This window comes from Salmo salar, chromosome ssa10 (assembly GCF_905237065.1).
Source record: "Salmo salar chromosome ssa10, Ssal_v3.1, whole genome shotgun sequence".
NCBI classification, from domain to species: Eukaryota; Metazoa; Chordata; class Actinopteri; order Salmoniformes; family Salmonidae; genus Salmo; species Salmo salar.
In genome coordinates, this window is record NC_059451.1 from 105,288,364 (window position 1) to 105,306,839 (window position 18,476).

General features: G+C 43.7%; 1 protein-coding gene across 4 annotated transcripts in view; it reads left to right on the forward strand.

Moving 5' to 3' along the window:
* Positions 1-18,476, forward strand: part of LOC106561389 (UPF0606 protein KIAA1549) — an 89,640-nt gene that overhangs the window by 34,062 nt on the left and 37,102 nt on the right. For all 4 annotated transcript variants that reach the window (XM_014125311.2, XM_014125313.2, XM_014125314.2 and 1 more), the window contains exons 3-6: positions 10,821-13,088; positions 13,322-13,410; positions 16,168-16,327; positions 16,495-16,625. In XM_014125311.2, the coding sequence (XP_013980786.2) occupies positions 10,821-13,088; positions 13,322-13,410; positions 16,168-16,327; positions 16,495-16,625 (2,648 nt within the window). The remainder of the gene's footprint in view (positions 1-10,820; positions 13,089-13,321; positions 13,411-16,167; positions 16,328-16,494; positions 16,626-18,476) is intronic.

The window sequence follows — 18,476 nt, forward strand, 5'->3', positions numbered from 1 at the left end:
ACAGGCCGAGTCGGACTGGGTTGACGCACTGGAAGCCTGATGCGTGGTGCTGGTACTGGAGGTATCAGCCTGGGAACACGCACCTCAGGGCTAATGCGGGGAGCGGGAACAGGCCGAGTCGGACTGGGTTGACGCACTGGAAGCCTGATGCGTGGTGCTGGTACTGGAGGTATCAGCCTGGGAACACGCACCTCAGGGCTAGTGCGGGGAGTGGGAACAGGCCGAGTCGGACTGGGTTGACGCACTGGAAGCCTGATGCGTGGTGCTGGTACTGGAGGTATCAGCCTGGGAACACGCACCTCAGGGCTAGTGCGGGGAGCGGGAACAGGCCGAGTCGGACTGGGTTGACGCACTGGAAGCCTGATGCGTGGTGCTGGTACTGGAGGTATCAGCCTGGGAAGAAGCACCTCAGGGCTAGTGCGGGGAGCGGGAACAGGACGAGTCGGACAGGGCTGACGCACTGGACCGTAGAGGTGTATTGGCGGTCTCGAGCGCAGAACTGGCATCGCTCTTACTGGCTGGATGCCCACTTCCCCCTGGCAAATGCGGGGCGCTGGTATTGCGCGTACCGGCCTAAAAATACTTGGCCTCGCCACAGTACCCATTACCCCCGAAGCACGGGACCTGTCCATTCACTGGTTGCCCAGAAAAGGTACGGGGATTTGGCCTGGGGCTCAAACCTCGCCCAGCCAAACTACCCATATGCCCCCCCCCAAAAAAATCTTGGGGCTGTCTCTCGGGCTTAAACGCCAGTCGTGTTCCTCGGTAGCGTTCCCGGTCCTTACCCGACTTCCTCCATGGGCCCTCTCCGGCCAGAATCTGCTCCCACGTCCATTTCTCCCGCCAGTCCATATTAAATTCCCCTTGCTCCTTACTCCGCTGCTTGGTCCATTTGTGGTGGGAGATTCTGTAACGGTTGTCGTCGGGAATGGAGGACCAAAACGCAGCAGGAATGTGGATGCTCATCTTGTATTTTATTTTAAATAAAGGTGAACACCAAAATTACAAAAACGAAGAACTCACGAACAACAAAACAGTCTTGTCAGGCTCACACATGCAAAACAAGAAACAACCTCCCACAAATTACAAACACACCCTAATATATAGGACTCTCAATCAAAGGCAACTAGACAACACCTGCCTTCAATTGAGAGTCCACACCCCAATTAACTAAACATAGACACAGACTAACTAGAAAGAACATAGAAATAGACTAACATAGAGCAGTGACCAAAAAACCCTGGAATACATAAATCAACTACCCTGTACATAATACACACACCCCGAATCACATAAACCAAATACCCTCTGCCACGTCCTGACCAAACTACAATAACAAATAACCCTTATACTGGTCAGGACGTGACAGGTCTGAATACTTTCCAAATGCACTGTATCTATAATACAAAATCTATAATGCCACCATACAACAATATAATGTACGTGAGTGTAGAGTGCGTGTGCTAGCAGTTATGTGCGTGTGTCTGTACCTGTGTGTGTCTCTTCACAGTACCCGCTGTTCCATCAGTTGTATTTCTCTGTTTTTTCAATCTGATTATACTGCTTGCATCAGTTACCTGATGTGGAATGGAGTTCTATGTAGTCATGGCTCTATTTGGTACAGTGCGCCTCCCATAGTCTGTTCTGGACTTTGCATGGGTATCCGAACGGTGTGCTAGTAGTTTAAACAGACAGCTCGGTGCATTCAGCTTGTCAACACTTATTACAAAAACAAGTAGTGATGAAGTCAATCTCTCCTCCACTTTGAGTAATGGAGAGATTGACGTGCGTATTATTAAAGTTAGCTCTCCGTGTACATTTAAGGGCCAGCCGTGCTGCCCTGTTCTGAGCCAATTGTAATTTTCCCAAGTCCCTCTGTAGCCCCTGACCACACAACTCAACGGTAGTCCAGGGGTGGCAAAACTAGGGCCTGTAGGACCTGCCTTGTTGATAGTGTTGTTAAGAAGTTAGAGCAGCACTTTATTATGGACAGACTTCTACCCATCTTAGCTACTGTTGTATCAATATGTTTTGACCATGACAGTTTACAGTCCAGGGTAACTCCAAGCAGTTTAGTCCCCTCAACTTGCTCAATTTCCACATTATTCATTACAAGGTTTAGTTGAGGTTTAGGGTTTAGTGAATGATTTGTCCCAAATACAATGCTTTTAATTTTTGAAAACGAACTAACAGTCATTTCAGTCTCTGTAGTAGCTGACGTGTACAGTGTTTACTCAAAGCCAGTGGAATGTTGTTAGTAAAGATTGAAAAAAAGTAAGAGGCCTAGACAACTGCCCTGGGGAATTCCTGTTTCTACCTGATCTAAATGTTGGAGAGGCTTCCGTTAAAGAACACCCTCTGTGATCTGTTAGACAGTCAACTCTTTATCCACAATATAGCAGGGGGTGTAAAGCCATAACACATACGTTTTTCCAGCAACAGACTATGATCAATAATGTCAAAAGCTGCACTGAAGTCTAACAAAACAGCCTACACAATCTTTTTATCATCAATTTCTCTCAGCCAATTATCAGTAATTTGTGTAAGTGCTGTGCTTGTTGAATGTCCTTCCCTATAAGTGTGCTGAAAGTCAGTTGTTAATTTTGTTTACTGTAAAATAGCATTGTATCTGGTCAAAGGCATTTTTTTCCCCAAAAGTTTACTAAGGGTTGGTAACATGCTGATTGGTTGGCTATTTGAGCCAGTAAAGGGGGCTCAAGAACATGACTCATCATGACTAGTCCTATTTCACAAATTAAGTATACTTCAATCAACCAATCAATCAAATGTATTTATAAAGCCCTTCTTACATCAGCTGATGTCACAAAGTGCTGTACAGAAACCCAGCCTAAAACCCCAAACAGCAAGCAATGCCGGTGTAGAAGCACGGTGGCTAGGAAAAACTCCCTAGAAAGGCCAGAACCTAAGAAGAAACCTAGGGAGGAACCAGGCTATGAGGGGTGGCCAGTCCTCTTCTGGCTGTGCCGGGTGGAGATTATAACAGAACATGTCCAAGATGTTCAAATGTTCATAGATGACCAGCAGGGTCAAATAATAATAATCACAGTGGTTGTTGAGGGTGCAACAGGTCAGCACCTCAGGAGTAAATGTCAGTTGGCTTTTCATAGCCGATCATTTAGAGTATCTTTACTGCTCCTGCTGTCTCTAGAGAGTTGAAAACAGCAGGTCTGGGACAGGTAGCACGTCCGGTGAACAGGTCAGGGTTCCATAGCCGCAGGCAGAACAGTTGAAACTGGAGCAGCAGCACGGCCAGGTGGACTGGGGACAGCAAGGAGTCATCAGGCCTGGTAGTCCTGAGGCATGGTCCTAGGGCTCAGGTCCTCCGAGAGAGAGAAAGAGAGAGAGAATTAGAGAGAGCATACTTAAATTCACACAGGACACCGGATAAGACAGGAGAAATACTCCAGATATAACAGACTGACCCTAGCCCCCCGACACAAACTACTGCAGCATAAATACTGGAGGCTGAGACAGGAGGGGCCGGGAGACACCATGGCCCCATCCGACGATACCCCTGGACAGGGCAAACAGGCAGGATATAACCCCACCCACTTTGCCAAAGCACAGCCCCCACACCACTATAGGGATATCTTCAAACACCAACTTACCATCCTGAGACAAGGCCAAGTGTAGCCCACAAAGATCTCCGCCACGGCACAACCCAAGGGGGGGCGCCAACCCGGACAGGAAGATCACTTCAGTAAGCCAGTGACTCAGCCCCTGTAATAGGGTTAGAGGCAGAGAATCCTAGTGGAAAGAGGGGAACCGGCCAGGTAGCGACAGCAAGGGTGGTTCGTTGCTCCAGTGCCTTTCCATTCACCTTCACACTTCAAGCCTGTCCTATGGCATGCTCCTCTTGCCAGCTCAGCACTTGACATTTGTGTTGCGATTATGTAATATTTAATGTGGTCACTCCAAGGGGGCCTCCGTGTGCCTGTTCCATGCCAGTTACAGGAAGTGCACGCATGCACGCCAATATGCACAGACAGAAAATTCACTTTGTTTTTCACAAAATGGATTAGAACGTTGTGGATACATTTTAGAATGACACCATTTCCTGTATACAGCTTTTTAAAGATCTGCATCACAATACTGAAACCTTTGCCGTTTGTAAAAGGAATTATTTGGGTGTTTTTGGAGTCTATTTTCATGTTTTTCGGACACCCTGGAACTGCAGAATGAGGCTCAGGAAGTCAGTCGCTGCTGGGGTAAGTTTTTCAAAACCAAGTGAAATTGCAAAAAAATTAAAATTTTGGGACCCTTCTATAACATGCCATTTACATCATAAATACAGATTAGGTTCCTAAATAGTGAAACTCTTCTTTAATCTGTAGTGACCTATAAGGGACCTGATAAAATATGTGTCAGTAATAGCAGGAGGTTGGTGGCACCTTAAATGTGGAGGATGAGCTCGTGGTAATGGCTTGAGCGGAATCAGTGTAACGGTATCAAATACATAAACACATGGTTTTCATATGTTTGATGCCATTCCATTCTCTCTGTTCCAGCCATTATTGTGAGCTGTCTTCCCCTCAGCAGCCTCCACTGCATCCAAGGATAGCTGATTTTCCTAATTGCAACAGTAAATACATTTATCCTGCACTGAACAGGGGTGATGCAGTGATGGTTTGGTGTTCCATAAACTCCAAGTAGCCTCTGACCTTCCTTTCTGTACCTGTTGTAGAGACCAGTGGACTTCAAATGTTTTCTGGATAGCTGGGCTTAGTGTTGAAAGCAGCTCATTAATGTTCCCAAACACAGAGCCAAGAATGAATCAGCTCAGCAATGGTCCAAATAGTGATCGACAAAGTTCAGAGGTTACCTTCATGTTTGGCTTTATTGTAGACTACTACTGCCATAAAACCTGCAACACAGTGAGCAATGTGCCTTTTTACAGTAGTTACTCACCACCACTGAACTTGTCCCTGAGAGCTAGGCTCAGTCATCCAGCAGGGACCCTGAGGCCAGGCAGAGTAGTGCTGAATCATCTGCTTGCCTTTTGTGGTGCCTCTGAGCCTAGTAGCACAATGTCCTGTCCTCATAGGATCACTAGATCTTCCTTCCCAGCGCCAAACAGCCAGCCACCCAGCCTCTTTCTCTCTTTTGTCTTATTAATGGTCAGGAGGAGGAGGAGGGTGGGGGAGTGTTACCCAGCTACTGGGGTTCAAATACTTGGCACGCTATGACGCCATGAGGCCCAAGAAAAAGCAACATGTTGGCCTGATTAAGGTGTCCTATGATAGCATTTAGAATGTTTTCCTCTTAGGTGCAGCCAGCCGCAGTCTAGATCTAACATAGTGACTGAATGGGAGCACTGAAGGAAAGCAGATGAGCTTTCCCAAAATAACCACTTGATTGAGTTCAAGTTCATCTCCACAAACAAGGTTCAAATGCATCATAGCCAGTCTAGATGTCTAAGCAGCTGTGGTTATTCAGCTAGATCACTCAGTGGTTCTCGTAGTTTGGCCTGTATGATGATGTGTGTGTTGAAGAGTTTTCTTTTATAGTGCCTTCAGAAAGTGATGCTTGGCATTCAGGCCAAAGAGTTTAATGTTGTTTTCATCAGACGAGAGAGTCTTGTTTCTCATGGTCTGAAAATCTTTAGCTGCCTTTTGGAAAACTCCAAGCAGACCGTCATGTGCCTTTTTACTGAGGAGTGGCATCCATTTGGCCACTACCATAAAGGCCTGATTGGTGGAGTGCTGCAGAGATGGTTGTCCTTCTAGAATGTTCTCCCATCTCTACAGAGGAACTCTTAGAGGTCTGTCAGAGTGACCATCGTCTTCTTGGTCACCTCCCTAACCAAGGCCCTTCTGCCCCGATTGCTCAGTTTGGCCGGGCATCCAGCTCTAGGAAGAGTCTTAATGGTTCTAAACTTCTTCCATTTAAGAATGATGGAGGCCTCTATGTTTTTGGGAACCTTCACAGGTGGACTCCAGTCAAGTTGTAGAAACATCAAGGATGATTAATGGAAACAGGAGGCACCTGAGCTCAATTTAGAGTCTCATACAGTAGCAAAGGTTCTGAATTCTTATGTAAATAAGGTATTTCTGTTTTTCATTTTTAATACATTTGTAAAAATGTTTAACCTGTTTTCGGTTTTCCATTATGGGATGTTGTGTGTTGATTGCTGAGGATTCATTTTTATTTCATCAATTTTAGAATAAGTCTGTAACGTAAAAAAAATGTCAAGGGGTCTGAATACTTTCCCGAAGGCACTGTATATTTTCAGCTGGTACTGTGGTTGTTTGGATGTGCACAGAGAGCTCATACAGAGAGCAGACACATGGCAGGTGGTTGCTGAGTCACTATGATGAGTCTGGCTGTGGCTGTGCTGCTAGCGATGCCTAGTCGGGCTCTGAACAGACCTTTTTTTCAAACATACATTTCTTTCTCTAAGCGTCCTCTCCTCTCAAATTAAATTGTGGAGAATAATTTCTCCATCTCACCTGTCAGTTCACCTCAGTGTAAATACACCTGACACAGTATTCCTCCAGAAGGCTCATGTTGACAATCTACGTCCTACAAGATAGCATCACATTTACCATTAGGTGGTCACCTCACTCAGCTGTCTGATCTGCCTAGTGGTCTATGGTGGTTCATTTCTTTACTATCAAATGAGGAGAGACAAACTTATCACACAAGCCAGAGTTATACTTAAACTAAATCTTTATTCACTTATTAATAAGGGAGCAGGTCAATACAACGCACACATATAAAGTTAATCGATTGAGTGGTCTACGGTAATGATGGCTGGTCAACGATTCACGCTCCGATGATTCGTTGAGAGCCCCGAGACAAAAGTACAAAGGTATTTTATAGCCAAGATACACCCCTTTCAACCTTCATGACGAACAACAGATGTATAGAATGGGTCACAAGGTTAAGATCTGTATGAAAGATACCTATAATTCATAGCAGACAGTATCTGCTGTGTCAACAGTTTTCATTGTGTAGAGACCAGTGCCTTGCCCCCCAACTCCATACTGGAGCCATGTCGCCCTGGCACGGTATAGAACAGAAACATTAACTCATGCTCTGGAATGCTCTTTAGGTTTTATCACCCAGAAGATGTCGTAAATCTCCTGTCAGTGTTATCTCCCAGAGGCCCATCCTCATTAGAACACACACACACACACAATAGTTATAAGAATACTCTATTCTGTTGAAATAAAATTTGATGCAATAAAAGTATTATAACATAATCTTGCAATTTTCCACCATAGGTCTATCTGACAACATAAACTGAGTGTATAAAACATTATGAACACCTGCTCTTTCAATGACATAGAATGACCAAGTGAAAGCTATGATCCCTTATTGATGTCACTTGTTAAATCCACTTTAAATCAGTGTAGATGAAGGGGAGGAGACAGGTTAAAGAAGGATTTTTAAGCCTTGAGACAATTGAGACATGGATTGTGTATGGGCTCCTGAGTGGTGCAGTGGTCTAAGGCACTGCATTTCAGTGCTAGAGGTGTCACTACAGATCCTGGTTCGATTCCAGGCTGTATCACAACCGACTGTAATTGGGAGTCCCATAGGGCGGCGCACAATTGGCCCAGTGTCGGGCGAGGTAGGCTGTCATTATAAATAAGAATTTGTTCTTAAATGACTTGCCTAGTTAAATAAAGGTACAATTAAAAAGGTGTATGTGTACCATTCAGAGGGTGAATGGGCAAGATAAAATATTCAAGTTCCTTTGAATGGGGTGTACCAGGTGCACTGGGTTGTGTCAAGAACTGCAATGCTGCTGGGTTTTTCACACTCAACAGTGTGTATCATGAATGGTCCACCACCCAAAGGAAATCCAGCCATGAGTCAACATGGGCCAGCATTCATGTGGAATGCTTTCGACACCTTGTAGAGCCATGCCCTGATGAATTGAGTCTGTTCTGAGGGCAAACTCAATATTAGGAAGGTGTTCTTAATGTTTTGTACGCTCAGTTTATATTTTCGCTTTCTGGTTCTCAAAGTTCCCTGATCCAACATTACCCAGAACAAGCCTTTGTTTGGACTTTAAGCGCGATGCTAATGGATTTCTAGAACACATTTCAGAATATAAACTAGGCAAACCGATACAGCTCTTTGGAACCTGATTTGAAGGCTTACTGTGAATTATTCAAAGTGTTGTAGCGTGGCACCCATGGCTTCTTGGCAGCTCACACAGATCCTGCCCCGGAAGCACACACACACGTCATGTGCGCACACACACAAGCACATACGCACGCACACACAGACAACACACGTGTATTAAACTCTGACTTGTGTAATCATGGCAGTTCCCAATTAAATCATGCATAATGCTTAAGTTATGCAAGAAGCAAATTACTTTAGAAAAAGGCCGTTGGCACTCTCTCGTCTGGCAAGTGTGTCAGTAATGTACTCACTGCCTCAGCGAAGACATATTGGCCGTAACAGCACAGCAGTGCCTAACAAAACCCACCCTAAAAAAATCACTAGATTTTGTAGGTTTGTGAGGGCTTTTGTATAATAGCTATAATTGCTTGTTGGTGAGGTAGAATGGGGACATCCATCATTCCAAGGTCAAGCACCAGAACATTTTACAGTAGCTAGTTGTTCCTACTAGAGCGCTTCAGTCAGTAGCTCATTTTGGACCCTTAAGCTAGAATGACCTAAGGTTTTTACTATGGAACCTATGGCCCCCATACGTATCATCATCGACACACAAAAGAAATGAGGCTATACACACACACATTGAATTATTGTACACACTAATGGCATTATAGCATACCATCGCAAAATGTGCCCTGTGTAACCCATTTGTTACTGCTTAGGCTAAAGCTGTTCCATGATGTTTCTGGGGATTACTTTTATGTCATTTCTGTGGTCCACTTTGTGGCTGCATCCGTTCACTGGACCCTGACTGTGTCTGTGTTTCGTTATTCAAAATACATTTTACAGCCACTTTGGCAAATGGTACTGCATTGGTTAGACTTGGCACTGTAGTGATCGTAGAAGTACACAAACACAATGTCACAGCCTAGAAGTCGAATTGTAATGTTGGTTGGTGTCTTTTTGCACGTGGCCTACTTTGAGAAGGCTGGTTTTTCAGGCGATTCATAATTGATATGTTGGATTCACGTATCCATCTCAAATATGATTTTATTTATTCCTATTCTTTAACCTAGATTTTTGGTTGAGATGAAGATGTGAATCCAACATATTTTATTTATTTATTTGTAGACAAACTGGAATTAAGTTCGTGACACAGATGGAACTATCCAAGCAGAAGATACATCTCCTTAAAATGTTTATATTTCGTTGTGTTGACAACCAAAGACAATTCAATGTCACTTTTGAAATTCAATAACTAGTGTATTAACTTGTGTACAAGTTAACAAATGATATGTTGGATCAAAATCAACCAGAGTTTGAAACCCTCAGCAAATTAGCCTGGGCATATTAACCTAGGCATATTAACCTAGGCATATTAACCTAGGCATATTAACCTAGGCATATTTTGTTGAATTCTGCATTTAGTCTATTTTTTGTTGAATTCAAACAATTACTGTTGATGACTTTGCAAATGCTACATAGGCCTAAATAGCATCATTGAAGATTGATAATATATGTTCACATTTCATTTGCTCTGTTAAACCTACCTTTTGGAATGACTTCAATAGCAACAGTGAATTGATTTAGTTTAAGTGGAGCTCGCGCGGTCATTCTCACAATATTACATTGGTAATAGTCAGCGACAAATATCATAGCTAAGCAGGTCTGGGCTTGGTTTAAACCTTGGATGGGAGACCAAAGGGTAGCTGTAGATAGATCAGTTATCCAGTAGGAGGTGCTGCCCAGCCTGTAGTTTTTTTTGCTGATAGTGGATATAAGTTTAAAGGTACAAATTCAACATATTTTATACATGGTTTGTCTATGTTGAAATTTGGTTACCATGATGACATAATTCTGTGGTGTAAATTTGACCCTCAAAACAACAGTTTACATTGATGAATGTTTCAAATCGAATGTGTTTTCCACGTAGATTGCACATCACAATACGTTGAAACAGCGTTGATTCCACCAGTTTTTGCCCAGTGGGCTGCTACTCTAAAGGCTAAAGTGCCTGATAGAGCGTATTTCAGACCTATCCTATTAATCAAATCAAATTGTATTTGTCACGTGCCGAATACAACCTTACAGTGAAATGCTTACTTACAAGCCCTTAACCAACAATGCCAGTTTTAAGAAAAATTAAAGAATAGCAGTAAAATAACAATAGCAAGGCTATATACAGGGGGTACCGGTACAGAGTCAATGTGCGGGGCACTGGTTAATTGAGGTAATTGAGGTAATATGTACATGTAGGTAGAGTTATTAAAGTGACTATGCATAGATAGTAAACAGAGAAGCAGCAGCGTAAAAGAGGGGGGTGTAGGATGTAGGAGATGTCTATAATTCCATGCCGGTGTGGAACTGCCTCTGTAGCTTATCCCCTTTGAGTCACTTTGCTAAATCTGTTGCCTTCATCCAGTGTTGTTTGATTTGATCATGCAATTTTGTTCAACATTGATAGGCTACTTTGTTCTTTGAAGGTGATGGATGGCTTCCTTCTTGGTCATTTCCAAAGGTTGTTGTCAGAACTCACTAAGCAAGAAAATGAAATAAAAAAGGTTCACCATATAATAACAAATCGTCCATGAGATCATATTTCTTTCTTAGTCAATTTGAAGAGCAGGCTATTTTCCACAGTACTCTAGGTGTCGCAATGATGATCACATATTTCAGTGCAGTCTTAGTTCATGTTTAATATGTTGTTGTCATTTCTTTTTCAGTAGACTGGCCTTCGTTGGATCCCACCATGTTGGAAGAGTTTCAGGAAGAAGTACCAAGCTGGACTGAATCACCCTCAGCCTTATTAGTTTCACACACTGATGCCTCTGAGCACCTAGATGATACTACAACTACAGCTCTCCTTTCACCTGGTCCCCTACCACTTGAATCACCTTCTAGGTCTAGTGACCCCCTCCCCATTGGTCGAGACCCTCTGTCCACTCCCCCTTTTAGCTCTTTGGAGCCTGCAATTGGCCTTCAGCAACACCCTGAAGGCCTAGCCCGACTCTCAAGGGACATGAAGCTCTCTGGGCCTATCTCAACCATGGCAGCTACCTCTTCAACCGTTGTTACAGTACCACACCAGAAGCTTATCGGACCTCAGTCCAACATATCCACAACACCCTTGAACTTCTCTACAGCCACCAGTGGGACTACGTCTCCACAGTTTATTGTCCCAAACTCTAATGAAAGAGCTTCAGATGAACCTCCATTATTACCCCCCAGCAACCAGCAAGACCCATCAAAACAGAGAACTCCTGCACTTATAACATCACTTCCTGTTGGACCCCTCAACCTGCCTAGGCTGCCTGTTGACAATCTGGTAGATGCAGCAGCCCTATCAGACCAAGCCAGCCCAGAGTCTAGACCTAATCCAGATGTGTCCCTGAGTTTAGGCGATCTCTCGCTGGATCCCAAACTGCCTCGTGAGCCCTCCAGTAGATTAAGCGATCTGGATCACCTGCGCCCCAGCAGTGAGCTCATGCAGAAGGATGATGCTGCCCAAGGTATTTACATGCTCCTGAAACCATCGCCTGAAATGCAGCTGGCTCCCAGCTATGTGCCTTTCCTGAGCCCTCAGACCACGTCCTCCTCAGCTGAGCCCACCATTTTCCCTACTGATGACTTCTTCCCCACCAACACCATGGAGGTGGACTGGGGCTCCGGAGACCACCTGGAGACCGTGTCCTATATGGGCTCGGAGGGCGACGACTTCTCCCTGGTCACCAACCTGCCCACGGACATGTACGACCTGGAGGACTCCAATGCGGAACGCTACGACACCTCCTTCCCCTCCAGGGTCGGCGTGTCCTTCTCCTCGATGCGTCACGTGACGTCTTCACTTAGTCTCACTACAACAGATCTCAGCTCTGGTGTTAGAAGTGTGGCCCCCACATCTGTTCCTCCCTCTATCCATCCATCTCCCAGTCACTCAATGCTAGCCTCAACACCAACACCTCAAGGTAGTCTACCAGAAGGTTCAGGCGTAGACTGGACAGATACCTTCACTGTTGAACCAACAGACCTTCTCCTACCAGACATGAACAGCCTGGAGTACTACACCATCCAGCTGACCAAGGATGACTCCGAAGAACACAGAGGCACCAATGTGACCACCACCTCCAGACATTTCTCTCTGATGTCCATCAGCACCACCCACATCATGGTCACCAGCACGTTCACTGCGGACCCCAGCCACATGCTCACAGCTTCCTATGGAGTGGAGGTCCAGCCTTCTGACAACACTACCTGGATAAAAGAGTCCTCTGATATATCTGGCTCAGAGCCTCTCAATACAACCACAGCAGACGCCACGGAGATGACTTCTCTGAATTTCTCAGTGCCGTTCCTGGAGCCTTCAGTAGCACCAACCCCCTCTATGGACCTCTCATCCTCCCTGTGGGGTGTCACTGGTCAGGTGTCCTCCGGGGAATGGATTAGCCCTGTGGCCACCTCCAGTGTCGGACTGGACAGCAGCTCTGTATTAGTGTCTGTGCAGTCTAGTGCTATGGCCTCTGAGACAGACATCCAGTGGTATGTGTCCCCCACCGCCACAGAGACGGCCCTCCTCAGCACCTCTCTCGTCATTCCTGTGTTGACCACCTCTGTCGCCTTCACCCCAGTGCCTGGTCAGACAGAATTACCCCCCGATGTCACCTCAGGCCCCACAGAGCGAGCCACAAATGCCACCACCTTTCCCCCGGTGTCAGTCATGGCCGACCAAGGTATTGATACGGATAGTCCTGTCACAGCGGTGACAAACGTCAGCCAGAGTACACTTAGCACCGTAGACACCCCCTCCACAACTGATCCTGCCACTGCCACCACCACTACTACTACCACCACCATCACCACTAAGGCCTCTACAACCACTGCTCTGGCCACCACCACTACCCCCTTAAACATAACAACCACAAAAAGCCCGCCTACAACCATTGGCCGCCAGTACCTCTGTAATGTCACCAAGCCTGTGTACTTTGTTAAAGTCGGTAAGTTGAATTACCTCTTTGTCGTATTGATATACTTTTTTAAAGACAGCAACATTGTGTGGAATGTCACCTTGATCAATGCTACGAAGATATAATTATCAACTCTGAAGTGTTATTCTTTCACTTTTCATATGAAAATCATGGTTTTGAAAATATTGTACACTTAATTAATCTATAACAAGATGTTCTCAATGAGACGTGATAGAGATGAGATGTGCTTCCACCCTCTGCAGGTTTTCCCCCTGGGGCCACTGTTGGATATGCCAAATCCCAAATCCGAGATGTCCTGAAGACTGAATTCAATAAGTCAATTGAACTGCAGGTACATTATGATGGGGCACCATGGGAATTTTTTCTTGGGATTTTAAACTTAACTTCAATAATTAATGAAATGGATAGAAATAACAGTGAACTGAAATAGCAGCCTTTTTCTTTAGTCTTTATAGAGATAAAGTTAAGCTAGGCTATACGTAAATGATCCCATAGGCTCAGTCTGACATGACAACTAGGGCTAACCTCTAAGTGCTGACACTGTTAGCTTTTCATTACTTAGCTTACTTCCTAAAGAAACCTCTGAACAGCTGTTGTGCAACATGCTCTGAGTTTTAACCCTTTGGTAATACCAAGGATTATTTAGCTATTTGATTTAGAATATTTTTATTAAAACATTATTGGGTGAAACATTGATTTTGGCATTACTGCTATTAGCCAATAGAAACGCATTGAATAACAGATTCACTACATGGAACAACAGATAGTCCCCCCAAAAAATCTAAAGGAAGTTTGTTCTGAAGTGTCTGTCCTATATCTGAGAGATATAAGAAAGATCAGGATTTTTTAAAACATTTATCCCCTTATTTTAAGCACTAAACTATTTCAGTATACAGTACCAGTCAAAGGTTTGGACACACATACTCATTCAAGGGTTTTTCTTTATTTTTTAAATTATATTCTACATTGTAGAATAATAGTGAAAACATCAAAACTATGAAATAACACATATGGAATCATGTAGTAACCCAAAAAAGTGTTAAACAAATCAAAATATATTTTAAATGAGATTCTTCAAAGTAGCCACCCTTAGCCTTGATGACAGTTTTGCACACTCTTGGCATTCTCTCAACCAACTTGACCTGGAATGCTTTTCCAGCTCTTGTTGGGTGCTTTTCCTTCACTCTGTGGTCCAACTCATCCCAAACCATCTCAATTTGGTTGAGGTCGGGTGGCTGTGGAGGCCAGGTCATCTGATGCAGTACTCCATCACTCTCCTTCTTGTTCAAATAGCCCTTACACCGCCTGGAGATGTGTTGGGTCATTGTCCTGTTGAAAAACAAATTATAGTCCCACTAAGAGCAAACCAGATGGGATGGCGTATCACTGAAGAATGCTGTGGTAGCCATGCTGGTTAAGTGTGGCTTGAATTCTAAATATATCACTGACAGTGACACCAGCAAAGCACCCCCACACCATCACACCTCATCCATGCTTCACAGTGGAAACCACACGTGCGGAGATCATCCATTCACCTACTCTGCATCTCACAAAGACACAGCGATTGGAACCAAAAATCTCAAATTTGGAATCATCAGACCAAAGGACAGATTTCCACCGGTCTAATGTCCATTGCTCGTGTTTCTTGGCTCAAGCAAGTCTCTTCTTCTTATTGGTGTCCTTTAGTAGTGGTTTCTTTGCAGCAATTCAACCATGAAGGCCTGATTCACACAGTCTCCTCTGAACATCTGATGTTGAGATGTCTGTTACTTGAACTCTGTGAAGCATTTATTTAAGCTGCAATTTCTGAGGTTGGTAACATAAATTAACTTATCCTCTGCAGCAGAGGTAACTCTGGGTCTTCCTTTCCTGTGGCAGTCCTCATGAGAGCCAGTTTCATCATAGCGCTTGATGGCTTTTGCGACTGCACTTGAAGAAACTTTAAAAGTTCTTGAAATTTTCTGCTGGATTGACTGACCTTCATGTCTTAAAGTAATGATGTACTGTCATTTGTCTTTGCTTATTTGAGTTATTCTTGCCATTATATTCTTGCCATTATATGGACTTAGTCTTTTACCAAATAGGGATATCTTCTGTATACCACCTCTACCTTGTCACAGCACAACTGATTGGCTCAAATGCATTAAGAAGGAAAGAAATTCCACAAATTAACTTTTAATAAGGCATACCTGTTAATTGAAATGCATTCCAGGTGACTATCTCATTAAGCTGGTTGAGAGAATACCAAAAGTGTGCAAAGCTGTCATCAAGGCAAAGGGTGACTTACTTTGAAGAATCTCAAATATAAGTTATATTTTGATTTGCTTAACACTTTTTTTGGTTACTACATGATATTTCATAGTTTTGATGTCTTCACTATTGTTCTACAATGTAGAAAATATTCAAAAATTTACGATTTTCAGGATGTCTCATGGTCTGACAAACACTGCTCTAGCTCTGCCACCTTTCACCACAGATGTGGAAGGGCGATATCGGCGGATGCCTGGAACCAAATGGGGTTCTACCTGGAACAAAAAAGGGTTTTCCTATTGGGACAGCTGAAGAACCCTTTTGGAACTCTTTTCTCTAATAGTGTAGGGAGCTGCAGCAGTGGGTATGTGGCGGTTGTGTTCTATAATAACCCTGGTCATGTGTGTGGGGGTATAGGGATGGGATGCGCCAGAAAGGACAGCCCACTTCCTGTTCGCTATTTTGTTTCCAGGCTCTTTGATAAACAAACCACAAAAATGACTAACTGCACACCCAACACTTCATGGCCTGGCAATGACCTTAACACACTGTCTCTGCCATTAACTGTTTAAATGCTGTACAGTGCAAAGGAAAAAGTAGTGTGTGTACAGTACCTCATAGTTCAACCAAGGTGCAAGAACTCCAGAACAAACTGGATGAATAAGATATATTCAACTGCATTTGGAGGATGGTAGATATTGGAAGTAAGACAAAAAGACAGTTGAATTGAAAGACTTCAAATACAGCCCATCTAAACTCCATCAATAAAAATGAATAAGTAACTATTATTTGCAATGAAGAGAAGTTATAATAATGTATTTTCTGTGTCTTGGTAAAGGTTGCTAAGAGCCCTCCAGACTTTGTGTTCCGGGCAGTGTCGGGTCCCGTGGTGTACACAGCCATATCTGTCATCAACGCCCTGCGTCAGTCAGGCCGACGCTTCCAGGCCATCTCACACTACTGGAAGGTACCAGACCACCAGTACCAAGTCCACTCAGGTAAGAGCACTGTTTTGTGTGGAACTATACAAGCCACTTCTGAAATAGAGATTTTAATAGGGCATCCCCAGTAGAATGGTATACTGGTTTTTGTTTGGGTTTTCTATGCTGTACAGTATGTGTTTGAATGTTTAGACTTAACCTTGCCCTTCTGTTTCCCTGTCCAGTGCTGCAGTTTGTGCCCAGCCACATCGACGTGCGAGTCTGCAACTTCAGCGAGCGCATTGAGAAAGGCCTTACCATGGCGTACGCCGAAGTGCGCCGACGCGCACAGGAGTCCACCAACTTCACTGTGCACGTAAGTGCAGACCTACTGAAAACACTGTAGCACTCCAGTCAACTAAAATAGAGTAGAGCTTCTCCTAATGCTCTGTTTTCATTACCAGTCACTTACTCCTTCCTTGGTTTTCACCCCCACTTGCGATGATCATCTGGAATCACCCCTAATCACAACCTATTTATGTCAGAAGCACTTAGCTCACACATTTATTATTACTAAAGATCACTGGCCGTGTCGCTGTGCTCTCCCTGCTAGAACTCTCTAAGAGCAGCGTCTGCTGAAATAAGTCTGGAAGTGGAATGAAAGAAAAGCTCCTCAAGAGAGTCGGTTGGCAAGTTAGAAACGAATTGGGTTACTGTGTGTGAATGCAGCAGCAGTAGTGGCTTGCTTTGCTTGGATTTGGGAGAGAAAAGAAGCAGGATCTGCTTGACTTAATTGTAATTGTTGAGGCTTGGGGAGCGACAGAGAGTAATGGCTGAAATGTGTGGTTTGTGTAATTGTGTGTGCTACGGTAATACAACCTAAGTGCTGGTCTCAGAGTCTCCAGCACACAAGTCTGTTTAGGTCAGTGGTCACTCATTCAATACCAAAATTATCAGCATAGGTTTATTGATTCAGGTTTTCCACTAATTAAGTTGAGAAAGTGCTTTTTTGTCTGTTCATGTTTGACGTTCTTGAACGTAGCAAGCTAGAAGGATATGGAGAGTTTTCAGACATAGATTTCATGCTCAGTCAATGAAGGCATTATACTGGGCATTACATTCATATCTAGAAAAGGCCATTTCAATTATGGCTGTTAATTTTATTTCAATTCCGCAAATTAAATGAAATCAATTTGGCCCAAGCTCTTCTGCTGCATCACACTGCAATGTATGCTCACATGTGGTTTTATTGGTGTCAGGGTTTGTTGTACAGTCTCTTTTGACCATTTGCTGGACTTTTGAAATCCATCACCAGTTCAAAAACATTGTGGGCTGTATTTTCGGCTGGCGGTAAGGAGGCGCAAGTGTCAAACGCACATTAGTTTGCAATTTCGTCATGTCGCACTGCCATTTTCCAGCCCTTAGCCAGGTTCGGCAATTTACCTGTCTAACATCAGGTCGCTTGTTCTGAGGTGGGAGGGGTGGAAATATTGGAGGTATGTCCTATAAAACATACGCCAATATGCCAATTTCAGTAAGTGCAACTAGGGATATTTAAGACTGACCAAAAGCTGGTCTTAGCGGGAACGCAATTGGTTATGGCATTTATTTTGCCAGCGGAGACGCACACCTTATGTACATCACCAATATTTTATTAAAATATCACAAGTAGCAAACCAATCAATAGACATTTCCCTTTTTTACTTTATATTGGACATCTTTGTCTAGCTTCTGTGAAACATTTGGACTTATTATTTGCGATGCCCATTGCATGAAAGGTTTCAGTGTCTGTAGGAAGCCTGTTTAAGAACATGAAGTTAATTAAAAAGACTGCTTATTGTTTTTCATATATGATTTAGTCAAAAAATGCATCTTCCACTTTTCTCTGTTGGATCTAACTGTCATATCACGGGAATTCAGATCGCTGTCTGTGGGCTGAATCAGTTTGTTTGTTTACCTTTCACTTGGCAAAGTCACTATTGGCCATATCAATGGCGATGGTAGGCTATAGCTATATATATTTGGGAGCAGTAATGGTGAGTGGACATTCCACTAGCGGTTAGAGCATTGAAATTGCTTTAGAAAGGTGCACAAGACAGGGATGTCCTCTCTCCCACTTCTGTTTGCACTGTCAATTGAACAGCTTGCAAAAAGAATTAGACAGGACCCAAATGTAACAGGTATCAGTATTGGTAAACATGAATATAAACTAAACTTATTTGCAGAT